The 25,735-nt window shown below is 41.8% G+C and overlaps 1 protein-coding gene and 1 pseudogene across 2 annotated transcripts in view; both read left to right on the top strand.

The window, feature by feature from the left end:
* GRAMD2B (GRAM domain containing 2B) overlaps positions 1-13,640 on the top strand; it is a 76,829-nt gene extending 63,189 nt beyond the window's left edge. The window contains exons 9-14 of one of the 2 annotated variants that reach the window (XM_075541468.1): positions 1,712-1,823; positions 2,359-2,481; positions 3,511-3,601; positions 4,449-4,553; positions 6,994-7,087; positions 12,296-13,640. In XM_075541468.1, the coding sequence (XP_075397583.1) occupies positions 1,712-1,823; positions 2,359-2,481; positions 3,511-3,601; positions 4,449-4,553; positions 6,994-7,087; positions 12,296-12,337 (567 nt within the window). In that variant the 3' untranslated portion in view covers positions 12,338-13,640. The remainder of the gene's footprint in view (positions 1-1,711; positions 1,824-2,358; positions 2,482-3,510; positions 3,602-4,448; positions 4,554-6,993; positions 7,088-12,295) is intronic. The other variant, XM_075541469.1, reaches the window with a different exon arrangement.
* A 10,578-nt stretch (positions 13,641-24,218) lies between these two features.
* On the top strand, positions 24,219-24,884 carry LOC142440963 (DNA-directed RNA polymerase II subunit RPB4 pseudogene; annotated as a pseudogene).
* The last annotated feature ends 851 nt before the right edge of the window (positions 24,885-25,735 follow it).

Consider the following 25,735-nt stretch of genomic DNA (forward strand, 5'->3'; position numbering starts at 1 on the left):
CGAACCAGCAGCTTGCAAAGGGAAGCCCGTCTGCCTCCGCCCCCCCACCCCCCGCCACCCCTCAAGCTCCTCCTATCAAGTAACTATGATAACACCGACTCTCTTTTACTTTCTGTTCCTCTTGTTTGAGGGAAAAAAAGGTTAAAACTTTCCAAGTGTAATTTGCTAGTCATTTTCCCTCTTCTGTTGTCAGTTTTCATTTAAACTGTCCTCATTTTTAGGAATTCCTTTCTCCCTGCCTGCGTACCCCAAGTTGCATTAAGAGGTTTCTGTCCACTCTTTCCTGGTATTGCCAACAGCAGTATTTTCTCGTTGGCTGTTCAATCGAAGCTTCATTCACCGACATTCCAATTTTTTCAGTTGTTCTTTTAAACAAATTTCTCACCATTGACAAAATTCTAACTTCCCAGAAAGTCTCACTTTCAGTGTACATACCTCTAAGGAACCCTGTGAGAACCGGAACTCAATAGAATTTGCCTTGTCTTATGAGGTGTCATTAGTTTCCCATTGCTGATAGGGTGCAATCGTACCACTTTTTCTTCTTTTCTTTTTATTGACATGTAATTCACATACCAGACAATTCAATGGCTTAAATGGTCTTTAAAAAAATGTGGACAGTCATCACCACAATTGATTTTGGAACATTTTCTTCATTCTTATGTTCATTATTATTAGCCCCCCATTACCTGCCAACCTTCCCTGCCATAACCCTAAGAAACTATTAATCTAGTTATTGTCTTTATAGATTTACCTATCCTGGATTTCAGACAGAGAAAATCAAGGGGGAAAGAATCTCAACCACAGAAAAGCTTCAGTCTAAGAGAAAGCAGAAGATGACAGGAACTGGAACAAGTGAAAATGGGTTGAAAGGGAAAAACAAATGATAACATGGCAGTTCCACCCTGTCCTATAGGACTGCTCTGAGTCAGAATCGACTCGATGGCTGTGAGCTATTTTGTAATGATCTCTTCAGCAACACACTCGCCAGCGCACTGTGTGTGAGGGCAAGACTGTTGGCATCGTTCCTCAGGATGCTGAGGGAATGCAATGGGAGCTGAATCTGAGTGGACACACTCTCATCAAATGGGTTCGGGACTTTCACTGTCATCTGTCACCATCTGCAAACCAGATGCTCAGAATTATTTCTCCTCCTGTGGTCTTGGGGTTTTATTATGTACAATCCTTGGATCACACGAGCTGCTCTACTCCATAAGGGTGCACTTCGCTGATACCTCTTGCCACTTTCTAAAACACATTTCAATCAAAAATATTTTTGTTTTCCTTCTCGGGCAAGTGTCCCCCTTACACAGTTTTCATCATTTTCCTGTACTAAGTCATCAGTTGGGAGGAACCAAGTTATTGTTGATGCTGTTTGGTGTTGAATGGGCTCAGTCTTAAAGCAACCTTATGTACAAGAGAACGAAACACTGCCCTGTCCTGCGCCATGCTCACAGTGGTGTTGTGTTGGGTCCCATTGTGGCGGTCATTGTGTCCATCCACCTCACTGAGTTCTTTTCCACTGTACCAAGCATGTCCTTTTCCAGGGGCTGGGTTCTTCTGATAACATGTCTAACAAACTCACTCGGATGGGATAATTCTTTCCTGCACCTTAGGGGTCCGGATGCTCCAAGTGGAAACGCCGGAGATTCCAGAAGTCTGACTGTGTGCTATGGGATCATTGGCCTCTTTTCTTTTCACTGTCCCTCTTCAGGATTTCAATGACGAATTCTCAGATTTGGATGGAGTGTTTCAACAAAGAAGGAAGGACATAGAAGGATACAGCAGTTCTGGCTCTCAGACTCCTGAATCAGAGAACTCTCAAGGTCTGGAAAGCATTGTATTTTGAATAAAACTTAATCCTCCACAAAACATCCCCAATCTATCCCTTTTAAAGCAAATGAACAGAACAAACAAGCACTTAACTAATTAATTACCATTTGGGAAAGAAAACTGGAGACAATAAGTTAAATGCTCAAGGGTAAGGATGTACTTATGTGGTGAAAATCTATTTCTCTTTATGTACACTTAACAGCTGTCTCTTAAATATTAAAGTGGTTGGGAGAAATATATATTTATACATATACATATTTATATATAAATAATATATATTCCCTTACCTTTTATGTAAGTAATGGGAATAATTGGAATAGTTAAATCACCCCTGTAAAGCAGTGGGGTACAGACTAACCTTATATTATTGATCGATTATTTGCTTGAGCATTGGTTTTCAACGCCCAAACACTGCAATCCATCTTTAAGAATACCTATTTCTATTGTCAGGCATGATAACATATTAAAGAATTGATTTGGTTCGAGGCTATGTGAGAAGGCTTACCTAGCTCTGTTTTGCCTTCGTAGATTTCCATTTGACAGAGTCCCGGACGGTTCTGAATGTCTCCAAAGGGGAAACAAAACCAGCTCGAGCAGATGCCCATGGGAACAGAATGCCTGAAGGAAAAGCAAAGAATCCAACTCTACATGGTAAAAGGAACTGGAATGTTTTTGGTGGTGGTGTTCTGTTTTATTTCTGGATATCTGTTTGTAAACTTATGGGTCCTAATGGTTCAGTATCTGATTGCCTTCCTGGCTTAGATTTTGGCAAATTAGCTTATGTATTCATTCAGCAAACAGTATCCAACCCTTAAAGGTGGATATGCAAATGTGGATAACCTTCGGGGAGTCTCTTTACTGTTTGTATACTGTGTTAAGCTGCGTTGACTAGAGAAACAAATCCAGTGACGCTCATCTGTGTGTAAGAAAGAGCTTTATATCAAGAAGTAATTCTAAATCCAGAAAACATCCCAGCCCACTCCAACTCAAGTCCACAAGTAAGTCCCTTTTCAGAGTCACAAGCAATGCTGCAGACTGCAGGAATAGCACAGGTTGGTGGGTGCAAAGTTGGGTAGATCCAATGGTGGTGGTAACTTCCCAGGACTCTGGTAGTAATCAGGGTCAGTGAACAAGAAGGTGAAGGCAGAAAGAGAAGGGGAGGTTTCCCCAGGCCTCCTTATGAGAAGGCCACCCCCACAAGGAGCCACCATCAGCCGGTGACCTGATTGATAGATTGAAACCACCCCTCCACTTTTATATAGCTTCAAGTTGGCATGAAATTATGGAACTGCCACAAATACTCTGAGATTATAATTCAAAAGTTACTGATAAAACTCAAAGAGTATTGAATTGTTTCCTACTTCCTAATTATCCTAATAATTAGCCATCAGTTATAATAATACGAGAACAAGAATGATGTCTATATTGTTCACCATTGACTCCAACACACTGCTTGGCACAAAGAAGATTCTCAGTAAATGTTTACTAGATGAATAGAGAAATAATTGCCATTATTGGCTAAAAAATTATAATTGTCATTATTGGCTAGTTGGAAGCTTTTAGTTAATACTTCTTCTGATTTTCCTTACCTGGGGATGTCTCTTTTAAGTGCCTCTTCTTTACAAGAGTACTGCTGGATGCGTGGGTGTGTTGTGGTTTTATAACTGTTTGTGTATCCAGCAGGTCAGTCAGAAAGCATTGGAATATTACACAGAGTGAAGTCTCCGAAATGTCTGCCCATCCACTACATTCTTATAGTTTATACCGTTGTGTAAGTAAATGAATTGACCAAGGGTGACTTGCATGACTCAATTCTCTTAAAGGAATAAATGTTGCCAAGGGACATGGCAAATCGCACATGTCTCTAATGTGATTCGCATAGTTTCTGTGACAGTTTTTGTCTCCCACTTGGGCGCTTCCCTTTGAAAACAGGTTACATTTTCTTATTCACGCCCCTCTCATCGAAGAAGGCAGTGAGAAGGCAGGGTGGAAAAGAAAACTGATAAAGCCAAATCCAGCAGAAGTTCTAAGTTGATACTGTTAGTTGGGAAATAGCACTGTGAATTATGAGACACTTTTTCCTTGTTACTTCCTATCACATGCCCCTTGGATAGAGAGAGGCCGTAACTTTAAAATGTCGTTCCTTTTCCTGAGAACTTAGGCACCGATTTGGTAAGCTTCCACATCAGCTTCTGGTCTATAACCAGATATTCTTCTGAAAACAGTGTGACCCCGTTCTGAGCCGTTCCAAGAGCAAAGTCCCACTTTCCAAATAAAACAGGATGTTTGTGCATCACGAGAGAACCAGGCTGCCCGTCTAGTAGAGAGAGGCAGCCCCCTCGAGGAGAAATACCAGCTTGGTATTCAAACGTGGGTCTGACCTTGAACAATCCTATTAGAATGGCCATTGCTTATAAAATGAAGGATTTGGGCTAGAGGATGTTAAGTCCCCTCCTCGCTTTGTGACAGCAAGCTTTGAAAGGAGACCTTTTAAAATTTCAGTTATTTTAGAAAATGCCTTGCTTCCAAGTCACGTCAGTGGCTCTGAGCTTGTTGTGTTAGCTTCAGGTGCTGGTCAGTAACACCCTGAGACAGTCTTCTTTCTTGTGCCCGCCCAGTATCTGTGCACTCCTCATCTCGACCATCTACATGAGTTACAGAATTAAAACTCTGGAAGAGCAGCTGGGATCGCTGGCCTGCCTTGCGAACGCCCCTGATACTGAGTAAGCCAATCGCTCGGTGCTATCATTTCCCGCCTACGCAGATCAGCATGATTTGACCTGAATTTAGCATGGTCCTTAGCCAACTTTCCTTGAGGGCAGGTTCTGTAGGAGACATTTTGTTAAGGACCCATGCAGAGAGTTCCAGAGGGGGGAGGGTACAAGGAAGGAACGACGTGACCCTGCCCTGCGCATTTCTTGGGTTGCAAAAGCGTTGCCAGTATTACGGCAAGAAGCAGGCCTTGACTGTATGATCTTGCTCTGCTGTCCTAAGACTTCGTCATGACCTTTGATAAAAATTTATTCAAATAGACATGTGTATCATAGAAAAATGGCACTTAGTAAAGACATTCCTTGAAAAGAAATTCCAGCAACGCCGCATATTTTATCATTTTTCATTCTTTACTTTAACTTATTTATTTGCAAAATAATTGATCACTATGAAAATTCTCATGACCAGTAATTTATTGGTTGTGCCTGTGAAGATATTTCATGATAGTTATTTTCTTAATAATCTTTTGATGCACATCAATTTTTAGAGCAGCATTTATATATAATTTATGTACCATAAGTAAATGATAGACTTTAATTATTCATGTATCTGCATTGATTTGTCAATTGTAATAAATGTACAGTAGTCATTTTTTAATTCAATTTCTTAGAGTACGTACTTTAAAAAAATTGTGTTAATATTAAAAGTAAAGCCCAACAATGTCTAACATGTCTGATATAAACAAATCTATTCACACATGAGCTCTTTCCTTTAAATCCACTTACATGAGGATGTGGGCATATTGTCTAAAAATTGAAATGAAATAAATTGCCCCACATGAGAAAGCATACTTTTATCCCAGATTCTCAAGGTAAAGATGTTTATTTACACAGTATCTGTCATGTGCTATGACTTGGGTTGGAATGGATACATACACACATGGATACATAAAATCTTGCCTCATTATAATATACTTCATCGTAATTGTGTAAAATGGCTATTATTGTATTTTACAACTGAAAAAACATGCTTAGAGAAGAAATTATTGTAATGTCTTATACCTTGGAATAGAATCAAGATTCAAATGCAGATCCATGTGACTCCAAAGATCCTGGACTTCCCAGTCTTGCAGTGTTTCTCAAATTGGAAGGGCTGTTAAAACAGATTACTGGGCCCTAGAGTTTCAGTTTCTGATTCAGTAGATCTGAGGTACATTTCTATCAAGTTCCAAGGTGTTAATTGATGGTGCTAGACTGAAGACCACACTTTGAGAGACGCTGTTTAATACCATTTATGTTAGGTTTTCTAGAGATACAAAACCAGTGGTAGGTAGATAGATGATAGATAGATAGATAGATAGATAGATAGATAGATAGATAGATAGATAGATAGATAGATAGATGATGGATAGACACACTCACACATAAAGAGATAAATATATAGCAAGAAAATGACTCACACAGTTGTAGAAGCAGGTAAGTCTAGTCTAGATTGAAGCCCATGGGTCAGGCAAAGTGACAGAGAGAGCACGGTTCCCAAAATCCCTCACTCTCATACAAAAGGCCAGCCCCAACCCCAAGGAGGTTTCATCAAGCTACTACTTGATTGACAGGGTTGTCTCTACCCCTAGCCACGAGGGCCTAGGTGACATAAAATCATCCAACTAACACAATCTTGGGGTTCTAAGCCAGAGGAAGTTATATTTGTAGGGAAAGTTTTGAAGAAGCAGCTACAGACACGTCACCCTCAATAGAATATTGATGAATTAAATTAAAATATTCCTAAACGTTCTGAAGGTTTTTTTGTGTAATGAAAGAAATCTGTGTATGATAGAGAAGAGCAATAATGTTTGCAAATGTGTACTACACTGGGGAAAGAGAGGATGTTAATGGCTGGTAAAAGGCTTCTCGGAAACCATGTGCTTCGGAATAACTGTGTGATTTTCGTTTGGAAGCCCGGCTACCAACATGCTCACTTAAATGAAAATAGCGTCAGGGCCAACAGAAAAGTGGGTGAAGGGAGACGTCGGACAGTGTGAGACATGACAAACTAATAATAATTTATACATTATCAAGGACTCGGGAGAGAGGGAGGGTGGGGAAGGAGGGGGCGAAATGAGGAGCTGATACAAAGGGCCCATGTAGAAAGAAAATGTTTTGAGAATGAGGATGACAACAAATGTACAAATGTGCTTGACACAATGGATGGATGGATGGATTGTGATGAGAGTTGTACGAGCCCCCAATAAAATGATTTTAAAGAATCAAAAGAACTAGTCCCCTTAACATTGAACCTGGAGTGCGTGGATTAGTACAGAGCTCTCTGGTGTTAGCAAGTGACCTGTCTTCTGTTACATCCTGGTTTTCTGTTCAAATACATTTTAAATGTATTCCGTCTGCTTCTTCCTTTGCCCTTGCTGCCCATGATAACTTCTCTTCTTTGTTTTTACAGACAGACAGCACCATCTGGCCTGGGGTCACACATGCCCTTAAATGTGGAGGTCCTTTGCCAAGAGCTTACAACTAACATCATGAAATTGGAAAAGGTGATTGATGGGCTTCTTGTGCATGGAGACAATAGCAGTAATGCCTGACCTTTGGCCTAGGCCAAGGCTTGCACACTCAAATGCCTGCGGCGTGCTGGTGGCACTCTAAATGCTCGGACTAGAGAGTTATATAATAAATATATTTTAATACATATAATAAAATATTTATTATAAATAATTAAATATTGTTAGATGCCACCAAGGTGGTCCCTAACTCCTGACTACCCCATCTACAATGAGCGTGGCCCCATGTGCTCCACAGGGTTTTCATTGGCTGATCTTTGGAAGGAGATTGCCTGGCTTTTCTTCCTCATCTGCTTTAGGTTGGAAGCTCAGTGAAACCTGTTCAGTCTCGTAGCAACATTCGAGCTTCCACTGACAGATGATGGTTGCCCTTGGCGGGGAATCAAACCCAAGTGTCTCACAGGAAAGCATGAATTCATCCCCTTATAAGAAACAGATTTTTTTTTTCCCCACTAAGAACGAGGTTTTAATCTCATTTCCTTGAAATAGATGTTCTGGTTGGTCACTCTTTGCTTCCTTAGTTAGAAGCATTTCTGTATCATAATCACAAGTGGCAGCCAGCCACAGACCCTGGGGCTCAGTGTTGGGAGAGAGGAGGGAGTGGATTCAAACCCACTGACCCAACCAATCCTAACTCAAATCAGGCTGATTTTTGCCGTACATAAAATATGGCACGCAATCTTGATCGCACCCATGGTTGGTCAGTGGAAGTCGAATCCGATCTGGAAACCGAATCAGTTATCTTGCTCACAGTGACACTCCTAGAAAGTTGGACCTGAAGTTTGAGCCAGGTCTGATTCCATAGTTGTCCTTGGACGCCCTCTGATGTACTGCTTCCCAGAATGCAGTCACAGTCCTTGTTGATCCGAGTACTGATGCACCTTTGCCTCTGAGAGGACAGGGCACTTTGGCATGCTTATCCTCACACTTGTGTCACTTTTAAAAGGTCAATTGAGGGTCAGGAAGGTGAAGGAGATAACGAGCCATAAATGTCCCCAAAGTGATACTGCAATGCATGCCTCATTTTCCTCTCCTTTCAAAGTCTGTTCCTTCACAGTTGACAACCGCTTTGTTTTTACCCTACTCCTTAAGGCCAAGTTCAGTGACTCATCTGTTCAGTTGGAACTGCTACCACAAACGCCCAGAATTTAGTAACTTTACCGGAGAGTGCAAAGCCTGCTGTTGCCAATGGGGAGTGTGCTCAGCTGCTAACTAATTGGAAATTTGAGTCCCCCTAGAGGTGGTCAGAAGAAATACCTGATGACCAGCTTCCAAAAAACAGCCATTAAAACCCCCTTTCAAGCAGAGTGTTAGCCTAGCACACGTGGGATCGCCATCATGAGTCAAAATCAACTCAGCCGGAAGCGGAACATATTAGCGTAGTTGAATTGGGAAGACACATGAAATACAAATGAGTACAGTTATCTTGGTCTTGCTGCAGTAAATGCTACCTGGCATCTAACAGCAGAAATAGTGAGAACCAAGGTATTCGCAAACTTTGGTTCTAAACCAAGTCATGAAGGAATCCATATTGAATCGTGTCTATGGGCAAACTTGAAAACCTTTTCCACTTTAAATTTAAAATCAACCTAGAGAAAGTAGAAGTTAAGGGCAAGCATCTTTGGTTTTGTTTTATGAGATGCTTACAACTGTTTGGCTTTCATGCTAGCCTCCAGAATGGGTTGGTATTAATTTTCAAATCTGTTCAGTCTGACTCACAAATAGTATCCTTTGGGTTGGAAGCACATGGGTGCCTTCTTCTTGGGTTACATCCCATACCTCCACCAACTGACAGACAGGTGGCGACTGCTCTTGATGTACAATGGCTGGGGACCAAAGCAGGACATCGCATATTATACTGAAGGAACAGAAAACGGAAGGGCTTATTCAGAACAGGCAGACAGCTGGACAAGTCTGATGCACAGTTTGACAGAGCCCAGCTGCTCAGCAAGCAAAGACCACCTTCGTCCCAAATCGGGATCGATTAAAGAATAGACTTGGGGCCAAAATGCAGATGCTGAAGCCCTAAAAACTTGTGAATTGCACATAGTCTCCTAACCTCTGGTATGCTCGACTCCCTCATGACAACTCAGGTGCCTGTCTTCCTCACTGAGAGTGCCCCCTGCCCTTGCTGGCTCCCCATCTTACCAATTGCTCCCCCTTGATGATGCATCCAGGGTAAGCCAACCAAGCTAGCCAGTCTGTTGTGCTCCACCGTACATTTCTTTGTTTGTTTCTTTTCAGCTGATTCCCAAAAATTTAATCTATTTTCTTTTTTAAAAAATGATTTATTGGCACTTGATCCGCATATCATATAATTCACTGATTCCGTTAAATGTAGAAGAGTTATACAATCAACAGCATGATTTTAAAACATTTTCTTGGTTTTATGTGCTCCTTGTTAATAGCCTCCCATGTCCCTACGACCTCACCTCCCGTATACCCCCCAAAAAACGTTAATCCAGTTACTGTCTTCATAGATGTATCTATGCTGGATTTTATATAAAGAGAAGCATAGCCTAAAAAAACTAACAATAATTACAAAGTTAAGCAAAAAACCTCAATAAAAAAGAACGTTAGAAAATGTTAAAAACTAGAGCGAAACTAAATAGGTCAAATGGGAGATCAAATGATAAGATGTTAATTTTTAACCTACCTACACCTTAAGTAATCCACTTTCCGATGCACTCGGCATTACTGTCAAGGCTATTTATGCCACTGGCTATGGGCAGAGGGGATCCACCAGAGACTTAATTCACGGAGATTTCTTCACCTTTTTTTTTTTTTTAACAAAACTAAAACAACTTTAAAACAAAAAAGCACATTGTTGAGAAAGGGGATTGGAGCAGAGACCCAAAGCCCATCTATCTGTAGGCAATGGAACATCCCCTTACAGAGGGGTCACAGGCAAGGGATGAGTCAATTGGGGTGCAGTATAGCACCGATGAAACACACAATACTCCTCTGGTTCCTTGAGACTTCCTCATCCCCCACTATCATGACCCCAGTCCTGCTTTTCCCTGCGGGCTAGGCCGGAGCATGTAAACAGGTGCAAATAAGAGTTCCAGGAACAGGATTGCGATTAGCGACACCAGAAAGGTAGGGGGAAGGTGTGGAGAGGAGGGTTGGAAGGGGTAACTGATCTTAATGATCAACACATAACCACACACCACACACGCACTCCTCCAGGGAGATGAACAACAGAAACTGTGTGGGAAGGGAGACGGCGGTCGGGGTAAGATATGAAAACAAAAATAATATATAATTTATCAAGGGGTCATGAGGCGGGGGAGGGCGGGGGGAGAAGAACTGATACCAAAGGCTCAATAGAGAGTAATTGTCTAGAAAATAATGATGGCAACCTATGTAGGAATATGCTTGATGCAGTTGATGTATAGATTGTTATAAGAGCTGGAAGAGCCACCAATAAAATGATCTTTTAATAAAATTTTTAAAAGACTAAATACAACAAGATGGGTCATAGGGAGATAAAATGAGAAGAAGCTACAGGTTAAACTAACTACAACCACCCTAAGTGACTTCACAGTGCTCTCTGCTGACAAGGCTGTTCACATCTCTGGACTGTGTCCCTAGGCGGATTCGCCAGAGGCTTAATCTGTGTGTGGACCCTGCAAATGGATTTTCGCTTCCCATCTCGTCCATAGCCTCTGAAAACCAGGTGTTCACAGTTTAAGCTCCAATTTCACCCCAGCTGAGGTCAACGTGGTTTTTCAAATGTACACATAGAGGGTGTGATCGATGCTTCATGAACACAAGGCAGAGTACACTTCTGTTGGTAGGAAAATGGGTAGGAGCATCCTCCCATTGGGAAAAATTGCCTAACAATACTTATATAGAACCCAAGGAGGAGAATATTCCTGGACACTTTTTACCTAGTTTCTATGCAGCCCTTGGTAATCCAGGCCACGTGCTGTACTGTGACTTGAGACTCTCTTCGTTGTGGTGCATAACATTCTTCGTAGGCCACACCAGAAAGACCCCATGTGGACGCCTCACAACATGAACTGGGCTTTACTTCAAAGGGTATAGAACTGGTAGTCATTGGGCTTTGGTCCAGATCTCCTGCTTTGAGGGTGCCCTGTGGGTGGTGACTAATATACAGTCATAGACTAACTATTTCAATGCCCACCGTGCTTTTTTATGATCTGTATTAAACTGGTATACATCATTCGGCCCCTGACAGTGAACATTACTGAAAGTTTTGCCCTATCACCAACCCCCATTTTTTTAATTCAAATCGTGTCCAGTCACTTAAGAGGTTAATCTGGACAAGTTAGCAATTCAAGTACTGTGGTTCATAGCCAGCCTATACTTGTATAATTTCCTTTTCTCGACTGTGTTTTAAACGTTATACTATTGGCTAAATTGGTGACACTATCAATAGAATTAATTTTTACCACAGGGAAATGATTGGTCATGTTTTCTAACATAAAATAACAATAATGTGTCTAAGTAAATGAGAGACATATTAACCGTTGATACATGGATATATTTCCACGTCATTCTAGCCCCAATCTTAGAACAATTAGCTCTTATGACATGATCCTGTTTGATGCTTGCCCTCATGAAGAGATCACTGAAAAGATGGGTGTGATAGCAAAGTGTGATAAAGAAACTAGATGATGCTCAGCTATCCAGAATAGCACCTGGGGTCTTAAAGGCTTGTCTTCAAACAAGCAGCCATCTAGTGAGGCATCAAGGAAGCCCACAAGGAAGAAAGACACCAGCCATTGTGATCCAAAGATTAGAAATAATATCCAAACGCAGACAGTTTTCATGGGCTCATTTTCAGAAGTATGTAACCTGGGCCTTTTTTCCTGATGTGTCATATCTGCAAGTTCTTCTGAAACCTGTCAGCTATTGCTGACCTTGCTGGTATTAAAAATACCAATGGAATGGGTTCCAGCTTCACATCAACCCGCAAGCCATCATAGTACAACAAGCCGACAGGGGGGTGACGGGTTACAGTACTTGCTAGGTGCTATGAGATGGCACCTGTTGATGGCAGTGGCTGTGGTAACTTGTTCTTCAAGGCAGAACATGTTAATTGTGAGCATTGCAGAGAAGTGGTTCATGTTGGTTCCTGATGAGTGGGTTCCAACTTTGTATGTGATTCTAACCCGTTCCACTTACTAATAGGAGCTTCTCTTTTATTATTTCAAGATACAACACAACTTACAAAAGCTGCTTGAGAATGGGGACTGAACAACCTTGTTGCTTAGGCCAACACAATACCTCACACTTCCCCTTGAAGAAGGTGCTTCCTGAGGCGTTCTGGTGGAGTGCCCCCTGCTGGTCAGAGGAGCCCATGAACAGGAACCCAAAGCCACGTGGAGGTCTCCAGCTCAGGAAGAGGGGGAAGAAGAATAATCTTGGTTCCTGTGCAATAAATGTGGACCTTCACTCCGAAGACACTGCTGCTGCCCGAAGAATGCACTTTCTGGAAGTGTCCCAGAACGTCCCGGTAGATTATTATGGGTGATGATGCTTCAGCAATAACAGCGTAGGTGACAACGTACGTACATATTCCACTCCGTGCATTTTCCGTCTCTGCCACCCTTTGTTTCCTCCCCTGGAGCCTTGACGGTGCCCTGGCCTAAGGGTTGGCTGCTAACCACAAGCTGAGAGGGGTTCCAGCCACCTAGGAGCTCCTTGAGAGAAAGATGAGGCGGTCATTCCCAGAGCAGTTACAGTCTCAGAAACCTGAAGAACAGCCCTACTCTGCCCTGGAGTGTCGCTAGGAGTTGGAAGTGACTCGGTGGCAGGGGCTTTGGTTTGGGGGTTTTCTCTGTCGAACCCCCTCATAACTAACCTTCAGATTAAGGGGCATTTCATGTACCTGTTAAGAACCTTTAAAGGAAATGCTGTAGGTGACGCTAATGGGCAGGCTTGCTTCAAACAAATAACTTCTACCCTTTTTTTTCCCCCACCTGCTGTTATTTTCTGGTTTAACTTGTCTCTGTATCTTAACTTCTTAATTCAGTATTGGCTAGAATATCAGTGAATTAAACTATGCCCGTTTGGTTTGGTTTTGTCTTAGTCTTCTGACTACTTAAGAGTGATTCTCACCCACCCCAGGTCAGGAATCTGTGACTCAGGGGACTGAGATACGGAATTAAACGTATGTTGAAACCAAAACTAATCTTTATACCAAAAAAAATATCATAGTGAGTTAATAAAGGACAAAAAATATTGATTTTTTTAAAATTATAGGTGGGCCACGTTAGCAGTTTTAAAACAGGGTGTCTATATTGAATGCTGAAATCCATTTCAGCACAATGATAAGCATGTTTCTCTCCTTTGCTGCCGAAAATAAAGATGTAAATGGTGGTTTGCTAATTTCTATTTACCATCTGGGTTCTTATTAATCTATAAGTCTAAAAGGATACTCTGTTTTCCATCTGCGATGCAATTTGTGATCATTTCTATGAAATGTAATTTGTTTAATCAGATAAGCTAATAACTGAGTTGGTTACATCATTTTTTATTTTTTAGCCTAGTAAGCAAAAACTGTGCCTGGTGCACCACCAGCTTTTAATAAATGCTCATTGGATAAAATGCCCTGCGAGCGCTGTGTTTTGTCAGTTTGTAATTCTTTTTAACGTGTGTAGTCCTTTTAACTAAGATGCAACACCTGCTCCCTACTACTTCCAACTCTTCAGCCTGCTCTCCCACCACATATTCACTTCAAGGCTCAAGCATGATTGAGACTCTTGACACAGAATGGTACGATGAGGAGAACATGAACTTTGAAATCAGGAAGCCGGTGTTTGCTTCTTGGGTCCATGTTGCACAAGCTGTGTGATCTTAAGCAAGATATTTGGACATCCCCTCTTCCCTGGAAGTATTTACAAACATGTAAACGTAAGGGTAAACTGTTTTAATGTTTCAAAAGCACATAACCATGTCAGTCAATGAGTACAGTCGTGTTAATAGGTGCCAGGTTCATTTCTAAAACATCGTCGTGTCTGGCATTCAAATGTTATAAATTTTATATCAATGTTTGATATTCAAAGCCCATTTCAAGAAGCTCAAGATAGGGTACCACCTCTGGAGAACAAATTTTACAACTACATAAAGAACTTTAAAATTTCTCATTTCCTGAATCAGTGGTCTTCCACTAGGAGATTAGCCTACAGCAATAATCAGACATAAGGCCAAGGACTTACATGCCATAATCTTTGGTATTAAATATTCTTGACATACAGAGTATAAATAGCAAAACCAATTAGCTATGCGGTGGTATGAAAACAAAATAGTAAGAGAATCTAAATATTAGCTGGGCTATTGTTCAATGCTATAGCTAGCTAGAAACATTTTCAAAGAACATGAGGACATAAATTACATGTGAGAGGGAGCCAAAAAGAATGCCACAAAATCAAAGACATCTGAATCCAACAAAAGGAACAACCGTGAAGCTCTGGTTTCTCAGCGTCTCCTTTGCCTAGATCCGTGCACTTCGCAAGGCAGCGTTTGCATTATCCACACACTCCCACCCCACCCCGCAAAGAATCCAACACTCTTCCTCGATGGACTCAAATCTTGTTCTTCTTACATGTTCTTAGCATGTTGGGAACACAAGGAAATCTGAAGAAGCAAGCTCAGGGCTATGGGGTGGATAGGATAAGATTCCCAAAGAAATTCTCAGAGTTCAGTCTTGAAGAACAGTGCTTGATGTACCACTAGCCCTTAATAAATGTCCGCTCTGCTAACACTGTGTTTTCTAAATTTGCGGTCCTTTTACCTACATTGCTGTAGAAAAAAGAATCATTGACAGACTTTGCTGGCCTTTTGCTTACCAATACAGTTTTTAAATTTCTTAAGAATGTCTCCTTAATAAACTGCCGTATTCATCCTGTGTCTTTCAAGAAAATCTATTAAGATTTCGAACTCCCAAAACACAGTTGCCATTAACACCTGTGCCAACCTCTCTGCCTTGAACTGATCTGACGGCAGAGAACTCAGAAGCCACTGTTTGGTTTGCGCTTTTTTCCAAGGCACGCTACTGATGCCAAGATAGGTGTATCATAGAGCGAACCTGTCTTCCGCCATTCGTTGATCACAGACATGTTTACGTAGGTTTTATCTGAAATAAACTATGCATGTTGGGAACCGGAACTCTAGTCATGGGCTCTTACAGCCCTTTTAACATTCTGTACATCAATTGTATCAAGCATATTTGTGCATATGTTGCCATCATCATTTTCTAAACATTTACTTTCTATTTGAGGCCTTGGAATCAGATCCTCTTTTTACCCTCCCTCCCCCAACTGTTTATTTTTTAAACTTTATGGTAAATTAGTTGAAAGTTTACAGAGCAAATCTGTTTTCTATTCAATAATTTATTCACATTTTGTTTCATCGCATTGATTGCAATCACACAACGTAACATAACTTATCCAACTTCCTCCTTGTGTGTCTTGTTTTCATTCCTCCTTTTTCCCTTACCCATTGAACTTGTCTTTGGGTAAATGGTGGCCTTTACGTCTCAAATAGTCGATTTTTCTAAGGAATCCTTACCTCCCTAATGTTGCTGTTCCGCTTACAGTCCTGTCTGTTTGGCTGAAAACCGAGTCATGCTGATGCGTTCAGCTCCAGGCCTGAAGACTGACTGAGGGGCGTACTGTCCGGGGTTCAGCAGTTTCTATCTGATCAGTAAGCCCGATCGTTTTTATTATTTGAGTTTTGTTCCACGTCTTCTCCCACTCCATCCAGCACCTTCTAACGGGATCCCTCCCAGAGCAGCGGGTTGTGGCAGCTAGGCACCATCAGGTACTTTTGCTTCCAGGATCATGGAGACTTAGGTTGGTATGTCCTTTCACACATTGGACTAATTGTTCTATGTATGTCTGAGTTCATTCTTCTTTGCTCGAAATAAAGGGGGGTATCAACAGGTGATCTTTTAAGTCCTCTTTCAAATGACAATACACTTTTGCTTACCCTCATACAATTCCTCTTTTATAAAAACGATATGTATATGTGCACTTGGGTATTTTATATACATACTTTTCTGTAAGAACAGTGGTTCTTTCTGTCTATTTTTATATCGGATGGGTTAATTTAAAAGATACAAGGTGACTTTCCGTAGGGAATCAGATCTAACACCAGCACTTTACAGTCACCACTACAGCTAAATTATAGAGTGAGCCAATGCTATCATTTCTAGGGGCTCTGTTTTGGGGGATATTTGATTTTATTACTGGCTCCAAAGTAGAAAGCTGTCACTGGTGGATCAGAATGATGAAGTTCAGTTCATATGTCTGCATGTTTACTATCAAGAAGCATAGGACAAGTGTCTGGGATTGTGTGCCTCTTCTTCCCAGACAAGGAGCCTGGGTGGGTTAGTAGGACACGTGTTGGGTTGCTAACTTCAAGGTAAAGCGTTCAAATGCAACCGCCACTCCAAGGAGGAAATGAAACAGCTTCAACAAAATTTACAGCTTTGGAATCCCAGAAGGTCCTACAGGGCCAGGTATGAGGCAGAATCATCCTGATGGTAGTGGGTTTGGCTTTGGGTTACGTCCTAAACACAAAAGGAGGGAGAAATCACTAAGAGGAAGGCGGTTCAGATGCTGAATGGCCAAAATAATGGCAAAGTTTACTGTGTGCCTTGAATTGTAACAGTCTAGAATCGGGGTAGGGGGATCACAATGCTCTTTCTATACAATCTGATACTTTAATATGATTGAATACGTAAAAAGAAGTCCTGTGGTGCAATGGTTAAACCCTCCTCTGCTAATCCAAGGTTGGCCCATGCAGACAGAGCAGCCTGCTCTGTGAAAGAAAGACATGCCATTCTGCCTCAGTCAAACCTGGAGAACTTTCTGGAGCAATTCTTTGTCCTATAGGGTTGCTACAAATCTAAATCGACTCAATGGCAATAGGTGTTAAGTGTGATTTCCCACATGGCTCAGAGCAAACTATGTAGGGATTTTAGAACTATAAATGTATATGGGGCAGTACTGCATCATCCCTCTCCCAAGGAGCAATCGGTGGGTTTGAACCAGAGCCCTGCAGCTAATAATCTAATGCCTACCCCACAATGCCACCAGGGCTCCTGAAAGTTCCATTTCCCAGGATTAAATAAAATTCTTAGCAGAGGGTCAATCTTCTGAGATATTAAATACGTACCATTTTTGTTGAATAGAAATTACCAGTCTAACATAAACCAGAAAGGCAATTATTGACTTTTCAAGCTTTGTAAATATTTAAGATACCTTCCTTCCTAGATTCCATAATGCTCTCAAGCAGTGGTTCTCAACCTTCCTAATGCCATGACCCTTTAATAGTTTCTCATGTTGCGGTGACCCCCACAACCATAAAGTAATTTCATTGCTACTTCATAACTATAATTTTACTACTGTTATGAATCAGGCGACCCCTGTGAAAGGGTTGTTCGACCCCCACAGGGGTCGTGACCCGCAGGTTGAGAACCACTGCACTAAAGTATGCTCAGGTATTCCAGTTTCAGCTCGTTGAAACCATCCCAGACACAATGTTAAGGTGCCTTTTTCTTACATTACACAGCTTATCCTGTTTCTACTCATGAAGTCAAGGAGCCAGGATCTTTTTAAAAATTGTTGTCTTAATAGTGACTTCTTGTATGTTATTATGTTGATTGTTGTATATCAATAATGGTGAAACTCCAGTGCTGCTTTCCTGGTTCTCCTGTTATAAATAGCACACGTGAATTTTCTCTTGTAAGCATTTTTTTTTAAGTCAAAAGGTCCACACAATGCAAGTAATTTAGTCTGTCAGCCACAGCTACACCAAAGCACGAGACAGGTATGGGAGGCCGAGTGGGAATTTTATTGTATATCAATATCCAAGGAGACAGAATGGACCCAGTCCAACAAAATAACTGTCTCCTCCAATAGAGAATCGAGGGGATTTTATACATTATTAAAGGAGCCTCAATAATCTTATAACAAAGTTGGGAAAGGACCATTCATAATCTTGTACCTAACTTGCAGGCTATTGATTAGTAAACATCATGTCTTCTTTCTGCTCCACTGCTCAGTGTCAACATGCTCACTGGTGACAGCGCTATGGGTCGATTTCTCTTACCTTTTAAAAAGAACAAGCTTGAATCTAACTTTTTTTTTAAGTTCCTAAAATAAATAAATAAACAAATTTTTTAAAAAGAAAAAACGTTCCTATTCTCTGGCCTAAAATTACAAACTAATTACTTGATTGAATTTTCACCATGAAGGAAACTAAGAAAAAACATACTAAAGTGGTTAAAGCTTAATAATTCTTAATCCACTTGATTTACTAAGAATCACTTTAATCACTAAAATCATTTCAATAAAAGTTACCTTAATCTCTAACTTCTAAAAATAAACAACAAAGGCAGGTTAATTCATCATAAATTCCAACTAAGCTACAAAACTAACTTACAAAGACAAACAAGAGTGCATGGAGTCCCAGAAGGTCACTGGGGTCCGGTCTGTTGTGACATCCCAAATTCCGCAGATCAATAATCACGATGCTGTTATTTTGTGTCACAAGCTGATCCTCTAGAAAAAAAAAGAAGAAAGAGTAGTGTAGTAATATTCTGCTCCCCCTCCTGCTCTCTGAAACCTACTCCAAATAATGATAATTTCCCAAGTGCATGCCTCACCCAAAAAACAAAAAAAAATGAGAGGCATTAAATGAAGCCTCCTTTAATCACCGGGTCAACAATGCTTCTTTGTGGGGTGCAGTAGCCAAGCCCTTTACTACTTTGAAAATGTAAAGACTTGAGGACAACTAACAATTTTATGTTTTAACCAATGTATATACACAGCACCCACCCTAAGAATAATTCATCTATATGGTACTACGCTGTACACAATATGCAGAAAGTGGGGATGAAAAGATGGCTCTTGCTGTCCACAGACAAAACCACTACCTTAATTGGCATTAGTGAGCTACACGCCCATTCTCCTTAAGTCTTTAAGAATTCCACCAGAAAGACTCACTTTCAGTGTTCTTTCTGGAACCATGATGCAAATCCTGCCATACACACACACACACAAAGCGCATGCTCCTCTGCTCTGCCACCTGGCACCTATTTTTAGCCATGGCACCGGGCATCACCAGTGTCCAGAAAGCTACCATATGTATTCAGAATGTTGTTTGTTCTGTTGCTGTTTGAACCTAGACTAAATGTTCTTATAGTTTTTCAATTGTATGTAAGTACACATATTTTTGTTCCTTTCCCCCCTTTTAACAGTATCATAAAATAGTCAAAGATCTCTGACTCAAACAGTGTAGACTCTGCCCCTGCCCCTCATCCTCAGCACTGACCAACTAAGGATCCCATCCTGCCTTCTCTCCTCTTCCATTTCAGAGTCATGACTCTGAACTCTGTTCTGTCCTGCCTGCATACACATGGCTACAGGGTTTGTTGTTCTCCCCAAACATTTCCAGACTTACTGCCATGGAATGGCTGCTGACTCATGGGGAAGTGCTGTGGATTTCCAAGACTGTAACGACTCACGAGAATAGAAAGTCCAGTCTTTCTTCCACGGAGCCACTGGTGGTTTCAAACTACCAATGATGCACGTCGCTGCCCAACAGGAAACCAGGACACCAACAGGGCTCCTGGTTGTTGTTGTTAAGTGCCACCAGGTCAGTTTAGACCCATAGGGACCCGATGCACAATACGACAGTAGGAAGTAACAGAGGTCTTCCGTGTGCCCTAGGGTTGGCCACTGCTTGTCAAAGATGAAAGCTACTATTGTGGTGATGACTACACAACTCTTCTTAATATGACTCTGAATAGTATGATATGCTGACTGTGTTTCAATAAAGCTATTTCAGAAAGATGAAAGCTACTTTATTGAGAATGCCATCTCAGACAATAGGAGGGAAGTGACTTTGTTTGCTGCTACAGGGAATATTTGTGCAGTTTTATCAACTACATAATTTTAACATCTTGATTTATGTTTGTTTTTCAACTTTTGACACCCTTATTAAGGGGCACATCAAATCTAGCCACCACTCCCAGAAGTAATCCCTTTACAATCTTCCTCATCTACTTTTATTAACTTATTTTCTTATTATTGATCTTTAAGATTTATATAGATTCTGTATCTGTGTTAGTCTGAGTAGACTAGAGAAGCAAATTCATAGACACTTATATGTGTATAAGAAAGAGCTTTATACAAAGAGTAATTGTACATTATGAAAACATCCTAGCTCAGTTCAGATCAAGTCCATAAATCCGATATTAGCCCATATGTCCAGTACCTGTCTGTAAATTGCTCTTCAGACTTATGCAACACATGCAATGAAGCCGAATGCAGGAAGATCACATGTCACTGGGTGGAAAGTCTTGTGGCTCCAGTAGCAGTGGAAGTATTGCACCGCTGACAGGGGTCCCCGCGTGGCTCCTCCAACTCCAAGGCTCTGGCTGCCATCAGTATCGCTCCATGAGTATTGTATGCAGGAATGTCTCACAGGGAGTGAGCCTGTGACCCTCCTCCAGCCAGCTATTAATCTCCTTAGTGCCTCCAAATGAGGTCATCAAGCTGCAACCTCACTGACAGGCTAAACTCCACCCCTTCACTCTTAAGTCTCAAATTGACAACAGATTATGTCACTACCACAATATCTAAACCTACAGATTCTAGATAAAAGTCCTTACAGAGATATGTGATTTGGAAAAACAATGTTGCTGTGTTTTGCTTGCATTCTTATTATCTTCGTGTTTTTCAAAACATAAGTTCTCTCTCACTCTAGCACTTACCTCTGCAAACTCTAGCCTCCTTGCTTTACTCCAGCTCCATTTCTGCAGCTCAAGAAGACCACCTGCCATCTTCCTGGACTCTCCTTCCCTGAAAACTCTCTCATGGCAGGAAGCTGGATAATGTTCACCTCCTTTGTTCCCCTTTTCTGGGGAATCACTGTCTTTCATCACTTGATTTCTACAGCCTTAAAAATTATTTTGTTATAAGTTTTGTCTGGACTTTTCTGTTGCTTCACATTAGAGGATCAATTCAGCCCATTACTCCATCTTGAACAGAAATAAAAATCTTACACCAGGAAAATATCGATATCAAGAATTGTGAACCACACCACCCTGTGTGACACAATCCAAGAAGTGTTGTCACAGCTTAAATTCTAAGATAGTTAAGGTTTATTGTGCCAACCTGGCCAGGACAGAGGGATAAATGGCTCAGTGAGCCTTACCTTTCTAGTTCTCAGGTCTCTTGCTTTCTGGTGGTCAGACCAGGGTGCAGCTGCCTTAGCCAGTTCCTTGCTTCAGCTGGCAAGACTCACTTCCTGCAAGACATCCCAAAGGAGAAGCACATGTATCTACCCCAATGCAGCCCTGGGTGCTGGAGCAGCCGTGTGGAGATCCCTGCCAGTGCTGAAATGCCTACATGTTCACTAATTCAGCTTTCCTCCTGCAGTTGGTGTCATTGCGTATGTTTTGTGAGATGAAGGAGGACGTTGTGAATTGGTGTCAGATATATGGGTTAATGTTAGACTTGTGGGCTTGGACAGCACTGGTTGGGATACTTTCTTAATGTTCACTTACCATTTATATAAAACCCTCTCTTATACATATGAGTTTCTGTGGCTTTGTTTCCCTAGTTTAGTCAGACTAAAACAAATTCTAAGCACCCAGTTCGCAGAAGGCTTTGGAAGACAATGGAAGCTCAAAATCCATTTGCAGGGTCCCCACTTGGATTAAGGTTCCTATGAATTCCCTCTGACCACTGACCAGGCATACAAATAGCCTTTGTATCAAAGTGCAGTGGAAAGTGGACTAATACAGATATAATTAGGATGTAATTAGGAATCTTTTCTCAATATTCAATTTTATGTTTCTGTCTACTTGCCTTCATACAAAGAAAGACATTTTCACCCTTTCTTGAAAATGCCAAGACCTTAAATCCCTCAACTCATTGTATCCATCTTTAAGAGAGTCACGCCGTCATATACCATATATGCATGAATGCACGCACACTCATGTAAAAAGCAAGGGAGAAAGCAACAAAGCCCACATGGAAAAAGCACACAAGCCTGTGTGATCACGAGGTGCCGAAGGGATCAGTTATCAGGCATCAAAGAACAAAAATCATATCATTCTGTGCTCACCTCCATGATACGATCGCTGAGAACAAACGGGTGCATAAGCAAATGTGGCGAAGAAAGCTGATGGTGCCCGGCTATCAAAAGGTATAGCATCTGGGGTCTTAAAGGCTTAAAGGTAAACAAGCGGTCATCTAGTTGAGAAGCAACAAAGCCCACATGGAAGAAGCACACCAGTACCGCAGTTTCTGAGTAGGGAAAATGAACAAAGAACATAACACACATGCACACACAGAGAGACAATACAGGACTGCAGCACAAAATAGACACAGACAGAGACGGTACAAACTGCAGCCTTCATGGCCCGCAGTGCTTTATTTTTATCTACTAAATACTGGCAGTGTTCCCAGAGAAGTTGGCTCTTCCCACGCTTGAATTTCTCATCGCCTTGATAGACTTCTGTATCTCAGGGCGTCCTGCTCCTGTTTACTGATCTCATGGAACACTGTAGGCAGCTGTTCCCCAAATTCCTTACTGTCTGCAGTGAGGAAGCAGATTATGAGAACCAGTTAGGACAGACGTTTGCGCACTGTCCTAGACAGATACATGACATGAGACACGGCCCTCCTTACATGGCTCCATCACACCAGCCTGTGCAATCACAGGTGTCAGGCATTATCAGAACAAAAAATCTTACAATAATGAATTAGAGGGGAGTGCGGAGTTATAGAAAGGTCTCCGGGAGGAGACGAGCCAGTCAGGGTGCGATGTAGCAACAATGAAAAATACAACTTTCCTCTAGTTTCTCAATGCTTCCTCCTCCCCCACTCTCATAATCCCAATTCTACCTTACAAATCTGGCTAGACCAGAGGATGTACACTGGCACAGATAGGAACTGGAAACACAGGGTATCCAGGGCAGATGATCCCTTCAGGACCAGTGGTGTAGTGGCAATAATCGGAGGGTAGAGGAAAAGTGAGTTGGAAAGAGGGAACCAATTATAAGGATCTACATGTGACCTCCTCCCTGGGGGACGGCCAAAAGAAAAGTGGGTGAAGGGAGACGCCAGACAGGGCAAGATATGACAAATTAGTAATTTATAAATTATCAAGGGTTCATAAGGGAGAGGGGAGCGGGGAGGGAGGGGTAAAAATGAGGACCTGATTCCAGGGGCTTAAGTGGAGAGCAAATGTTTTGAGAATGATGAGGGCAATGAATGTACAAATGTGCTTTACACAATTATGTATGTATGGATTGTGATAAGAGTTGTGTGGGCCCCTAATAAAATGATTTTTTTTAAGCCAGGGAGAAAATATACAAAAGTGCTATCATCCTCCTTTCTGGATATGTTCACAAAAACATTTTTATAGTAAGTTTCCGATTCCTTCCTCCTTGGTGCCTTTGTCCTCAGACAGAACCTCAGCCGGTTACAATTCTGTAGCTCGTTGTTGCGCAGTGTTGTTGAGTTGGTTCCGACTCGCAGCGACTTCAGGCACAGTAGAACCAACTCTGCCCACTCTGTGCCCGTTGTTGCAGCCATGGTGTCAGTCCTAGTAGATTGATCCAAATCTTTATTCCTGATTTACTTTTAGTGAATTATCAGGGATCTTATCTTCCTTTCTTTTCTCTTCCTTTCTTTTTATTGTTTGCTTGGTTTTTTGTTTGCTTTCGGGTTTTGCTGTCATTTTTTATTGTCTGCTAGTTTAGTGGTATCAGTAGTGAGAGTGGCGATACCTGGAGGGTGGAGGGAAGGTGGGGGATAAAGGGGGAACCAATTATAAGGATCTACATATAACCTCCTCCCTGGAGGATGCACAACAGAAAAGTGGGTGAAGGGAGACGTCGGACAGCGTAAGATATGACAAAATAATAATAATTGACATTATCAAGGGTTCATGAGGGAGAGGGGAGCAGGGAAGGAAGGGGGAAATAAGGAGTTGATATCAAGGGCTCAAGTAGAAAGCAAATGTTTTGAGAATGATGATGGCAACAAATGTACAAATGTGCTTGACAAAATGGATGTATGTATGGATTATAATAAGAACTGTACGAGGGAGCTCGGTGCCGCGATGGCGGCGGGCGGCAGCGGCGACTCGCGGGCTGGCGATGTGGAGGAAGACGCCTCGCAGTTGATCTTTCCCAAAGAGTTTGAAACAGCGGAGACCCTTCTCAATTCAGAAGTCCATATGCTTCTAGAGCATCGAAAGCAGCAGAACGAGAGTGCAGAAGACGAGCAGGAGCTCTCAGAAGTCTTCAGGAAGACGTTAAACTACACAGCCCGCTTCAGTCGCTTCAAAAACAGAGAAACCATTGCTAGCGTCCGCAGCTTGTTGCTCCAGAAAAAGCTTCATAAAGTTTGAATTGGCGTGTTTGGCTAATCTTTGTCCAGAGACTGCTGAGGAGTCCAAGGCCCTGATACCAAGCTTGGAAGGGCGGTTTGAAGATGAAGAGCTACAACAGATTCTTGATGATATCCAGACAAAGCGTGGTTTTCAGTATTAATCTCCGAACATCCTAGGTGGAACCACAAGCCCAGGACCTGGGCTGACCACGGAAATTCTACTTCAGAAAACAATTGGACTTCCTTTGGGCAGAACACCACACCGTGGTGTCGGTTGCTATTTCCATACTTGACATTGACCACAATCTTGACTCAGAAAGGTGAGGTGGGTGATTTGCATATAAACTCTGCTATTGACTACCTCAAAAAAAAAAAAAAAAGAACTGTACGAGCCTCCAATAAAATGGTTTTTTAAGTAAAACAGTAGTTAAAAATGCATATTTGGCACTCTTCCCATTCAGTGGAAGCATGTTTTGCTGTGCCTTATGAAAGCACTCCTTCTTTGGGAATTAAAATCTCCCCGTTAGTAGAAATGGAGGCACAGAAAGCAAGAACTCCGCAAACGGGCTACTACTCCCTCCAAAGCGGATGGAGAGGTGAACACGTGCTACTTGCTTATTCATAGTACCTGTGGCGGCTACACAATCTCCTGTCAATTTGAGCAAAGGGGTGGAGTCTAGCCTCTCAAATAGGTCATTGCCAATGATGCCTCTGTATGGGCATGGCCTTCTCCTGAGGATTCTGGGAACTCCAGTCTTCCTCCCTGGAGGCGGGACATACACTCTCTCTTGCCTCACATTCCTGTTGACTAGCCACACTGATGGCAACCAGAGCCCTGGAGATGCATCCATTGCCATTGGACCCACAGGACTTTCCACCCACCAGCCTGAGTTCTTCCTGCATTCAACATCATTGCATGTGCTGCATGAGTCTGAAGAGGAATTCGTGGGCTAATATCAGACTTCTGGGCTAATCTAGAACTTATGGACTTGACCTGGGCTAGGCTGGGATGTTTTATTGATGTATAATCACTTCTTGATAAAAAGTTCTCTCTTACATATATATGAATGTTTCTGGATTTGTTTCACTAGTCAACCCAGACTAACACAGCATCTGCTGCATCCTGGAAGGGAGACCCTCATGCTTTGAAGATGCTTATCCAAATAGCAGTCTAATGGAGTTGTTAGTAGGCATTCTTTTGTTCTGTTATTAAGCCAGCATCTTCTGTGTAATG

The sequence above is a fragment of the Tenrec ecaudatus genome, chromosome 2 (genome assembly GCF_050624435.1).
Source record: "Tenrec ecaudatus isolate mTenEca1 chromosome 2, mTenEca1.hap1, whole genome shotgun sequence".
Classification (NCBI taxonomy): domain Eukaryota; kingdom Metazoa; phylum Chordata; class Mammalia; order Afrosoricida; family Tenrecidae; genus Tenrec; species Tenrec ecaudatus.